General features: G+C 45.8%; 1 protein-coding gene across 1 annotated transcript; it reads left to right on the top strand.

Moving 5' to 3' along the window:
- The first annotated feature begins 207 nt into the window (after positions 1-207).
- LOC126083672 (chymase-like) lies at positions 208-3,586 on the top strand. The gene is made up of 4 exons (XM_049897523.1): positions 208-250; positions 1,820-1,967; positions 2,379-2,514; positions 3,446-3,586. The coding sequence occupies exons 1-4, from the start codon at positions 208-210 to the stop codon at positions 3,584-3,586; spliced, it is 468 nt and encodes a 155-aa protein (XP_049753480.1).
- Positions 3,587-4,633: the final 1,047 nt, after the last annotated feature.

The following is a 4,633-nucleotide window of genomic DNA, read 5'->3' as shown; positions in this document are numbered from 1 at the left end:
GTTGCCTGAAACTACCAACAGCTGTTGGCTGATTACAATCTTAACTAGTTTGTTTCTAGTAAGACCAGAGCTAGGCACTTTTTCATTTATAAGTATAAAGGTCTTGGGCTCTCAAAGAGTGCCACGCTAAAAAGAGAAGAACTGGGCTGAGAGATGCTATAAAAGAAGTAGGTAACTGCTAACCCCAAATGAAGGCAATATGGCATCATGCTCATGCTCTTTGGAGACCCAAAGCTGAACGCAGGGGAAGGTAAAGCCATTTCTGACTAAACAAACTCCCCCAAAGCACGATTCCACCATTCTCCGTGTTATGATTTTCTTCAGGTTTCTGTCGTCACAAGACTCAAACTGCAAAAGAATGTGCTTTTGCAACACCAAAAACATTCCTGTGGGAGGGAAGTGGGACAAACTGAATGTTCATACCTTGAGAATCAGTACTTTTTCCAATAAACTGGAGGTCATTGAGCCTGCCCCTCCTTTTTTACATCGTGGCTAAAAAGCCTAGAAGTTGAAACCACTGCTGCTCCGAAGCAGAGTATCCTTTCCATGATGCTGCTGCTCCTGATCCTGTTGGCCTTTCCTCTGCCCTCCAGGACCTTCATAGGTAAGTGACCATCCCCATCTTAGAGGCCTGGCTTACTCTACTTCTAATATTTCCACAGAGGTCCAGTCAGGCCAATTCTATAATGCATCCTGAACCCAGATCTACCTAAAGAATTTGCTGATCTGCATTTCTATGACTGCATAAACAACGTATTGAAGCGTCTTTTTTGGGACCAGGTGGGTCATCTCTATTTCATGGCATGCACCTCTGTTATCTCAAAATGATTTATTATTATGATGGCCAATATTCTGGTAGAGATGAGAAAACTGAAAATGAATGCAATAAGTTTCATTTTGCTAAACCTAAGAATGGACAGCTCCATGTCGAAGCTATTGTGCAGATCAAGAGGGGAAGAATTATTTCATATTTCACTTTCTAGATTCACCTTCCCCTTTTTCCTATTCTTCCGGACATATCAGCTCTACCAAGTCTGATACCCAGAACCTAACTGAGACATTGAACTGTTGGCCTGATCACTCTTCCCAGGTTCTTAATGGAGAAAGGGATCCCACCCAGCCCATTTCCTCAACTCTAGTTTGATTTCCAGTTCTATATTCTCAACTCCCTTTCTTCTGAGGGTTCAACATCATATGAAGGTAATTCTGTGATGAGATTGGAAATGCATTAGGATCTTGCCTCTTCAGCCTTAAACCAAAGAAATCTAGAGACTGTTCATTCATGTAACAATTGAAATTTATTTATAGTTTTGACTATATATCAGACTCAGAATGGGAGAGACATACAAGATTATTTTGGTTCATGAGCATATCATGTTCAGGTCCTTAGAATTCAGTCAGAAATGCAAGTTACCAGGGCACCAGAGTCTTAGAGGATTAAGGACAAAGAGGCAATTGGGGCAGGTCAGAGGGAATATTTTTCAGGTCATGTGGAATGTGCATTCTGAAGCCTTATCATTCCCAATTAAAATGTGTCCGAATTGTATTTAACCCCCCAAAAAAGGCTTAGGACACTCATTTCCAGCAAAAGAAAGTGAGTCTAGAGAAGAAACATACCATATGCTACAAACCAGCCATGCTCCAACTGGAGCCGGGATGCTCATCTAAGGGTTCAGGGTTGTATAGATGACTCTATTCACGCTAAGCCAAGCCAGGATTCCATTCTATTCTCTGAACGTCCCAGTTAATGATCATAGGCAGTGTCCACATCTGGGTTCTGTGATTTCAAGAGATCCAGGAAAGATTATTTTTTAAGCAGTGATCAAAAGGGGCACTGAAGCCAGACCACACTCAAGACCCTACATGGCATTTATAAAGTATATTAATCAACGCAATACATGGAAACGTTGCGGAGGGTTCCTGGTACGAGAAGACTTTGCGATGACGGCGGCTCACTGTAATGGAAGGTGAGGAACAGCATCTGGGCTTTTGTTTCTTTGATATTTCTAATGTTATACCACAGCCATAGTTTAAGATGGTCTCTGAGCACACAGAGCCAGTGAACTTATAAGAGGAGCCTTAAGTGCTTTTCAGTCTGGGGGTAGTGAATTAAGGATAGAAGTTCAGAAATTGTCAGCAGGAAGCTGGGTGCCAGGTGAAGCTGCAGAAGAAACAGTCCTGGGTCACCTTTACAGAGTTAAAAAGGGGATCACTGTCTTCATTTAAATGAAGCGCAGGAGACACAAATGAGACAGGACTTCTGTTCCTTTTTCCTTTCCTTGACTTAGGTGCAGGACATCTTGGACTGGAACATTGATATCTTTATCTGATGCTGAGATATAATACTCTGATTTACTATTCTCAGTCTTTAATTGCAGAGAGATTGGTGTCGTTCTGGGAGCTCACAACATAAAGAACAAAGAAGAAACCATGCAGGAAATCCCTGTGCTTCAAGCCTTTCCTCACCCAGAGTTTAACAACGTTTCAGGTTTCAGTGACATCATGCTACTGAAGGTATCATCTTCCCTCTGTTAAGGTGCCCTCACACAGAGTACTGGGGAGCATCAGCTCCTTGAGAGCCTCAAGTCCCTCCTGGTTCCCATCCCCAATATTCTTCTGGTCCCAGGGCAAAAGAAAGGAACTTGGAGACTCTGTAGGCAGGGGTAGATCCAGAAACCTGCCCTGAATTTCAGTCCTGCTAGAAGCGCAGGGTTTGAACTCTTCTCTCTTCTCTTCCCAGTTGAAAGAGAAGGCTCGCCTGAACTCAGCTGTGAGGACCATTTCCCTACCACAGAGTCAGGACTGGGTATTGCCACACCAGATGTGCAGTGTGGCAGGCTGGGGAAATTTAGTTCATGGTAATTCTTCAGACACACTCCAGGAAGTAGATCTGCAAGTACAGAACAAACGGGCATGTCAGACAATCTTCAGATATTATAATAACTATGTAAACATATGTGTGGGGAATCCTCGGCACATGAAGACAGCAGCAATGGTAAGAATTTATGCATTTTTCCTCACTTCCCCGGGAACAGGGTGATTCCTGAACCCCACGGTCCGGCCGTCACTGACCCTAGAAGGCCTAGTTAGTAGAGGGTTCACCGTGGGTGGGGGCATCCTGTCAGCAATCCTTGTGTCTCAGGCATCCCCGTCCAGTTTCTCCCTTGTTCTTTCTTCACGGGACATCAAGAGAAAGCATGGGACAAGTTTGAGCTGGAAAGTGCTCTCAGCCAAGAAAGAAGCTCATGGTGCTGGTGGAACTCTGACAAGTACCCTACCCACCACTCTCTCACCAAGAGCCATAAGGAATGCTAATCCCTGAGCTCCTTCCTCCTTTAAACACACAGGCCCTGAGCAGGAGGACCTGGGAACCATGGAGAAAAAACAGCCTGAGAAAGGAAGCCAGAGAGGTCTGTGCTGAAACTCTTCCCTTCTATGTCCACAGGGCGACTCCGGGGCACCCTTGGTGTGTAACAATGTGGCTCAGGGCATTGTCTGCCTTGGACGTCCGAGGAAAATTCCTATGATCTACACCAGAATCTCTACCTTTGTTCCCTGGATACACAAAATAATGAACGCACCCTAGGGTTATGTTGCAGAGTCCTCACCAGTGTGGAGGGAGAATGTCAGGCTGTTAATAAAGACCATCTCCCAGTGGGGAGGAACTACCGTCTCTATCTTCGTTGACCACTCATTTGTCTCTTGCTGTACCCCAGGCAGGCACTAATTGCACCGCCACCACCCGATTCTCTGCTTCCCCTGATAATCCATCCACAAACTCCCAATGCAAGCTACCTCTCAAACCTGTGGATTGCATTGTGCCTGTTCTGTCTGCACCTCTAATGTCAGGTCCCCCGTCTCTGACCCTATCAAGTGGTCAGGTGTCTCCCTCAGACCACCAGTGGAGCTTCCTGCATGAGACTTTCAATTTTGACCTTTCCTCCTTCCTTAAACCACCCGAGCACAACAGAAATGAGGACAGGGAGTAAAACAACTGAACCTCCAAATGACACAGTACGATCCTGGAATGGTCCCCACCAAGACCACCTTCTCTGTGAGGTTCTACCCTCATCTCTTTCTGTCCATGGCTCAGCATGGCCTCTCCTAAGTGATGCTGTCCCATTTGGTCACTGCCTGGGAATCACACGTGCTTTGAAATAGGAGGCAAAAGGAAGCCCGACTGTGCCTAACTGAGCATAACTTGGGGTAAGGTAATGGGACAAACAAGTCTGGTCCACACACTTTAGACACACATCCCACCTGAGCAGACCCCACTCAGCCTCTCTCATCCAACCCAGCACACCCCCAACCCCTATGGGGGCTCAGAGTCAACTAGCCCCCTCTCATTACGACCTACATGCTTGAGATGATGGTCTCTGTGGTAAAGTTGGAATTCACTCCTCCCACCCTTAAATGCGTATTCATCAACCACCTGAATGGCAGGCCTTGTGATACAGCAGTGAAACCATAAACATGTTTCTCCCCCCAGCAACTCTAGACCTGCTCTTTTTCTCTGAATCCCTCAGTCCTTCTTAGCTCACTATGTCCCCTTTCTGTCCTTGGGTAGATGTCCACACTGTACATGATGTGGGCTCATTATCCCTGAGGGCTTTCCCTCTAGGGTTCAGATAGG

Source organism: Elephas maximus, chromosome 10 (assembly GCF_024166365.1).
Source record: "Elephas maximus indicus isolate mEleMax1 chromosome 10, mEleMax1 primary haplotype, whole genome shotgun sequence".
Lineage (NCBI taxonomy): Eukaryota > Metazoa > Chordata > Mammalia > Proboscidea > Elephantidae > Elephas > Elephas maximus.
Note: the sequence above shows the minus strand (reverse complement) of the source record. Positions and strands in the feature narration are given on the sequence as shown.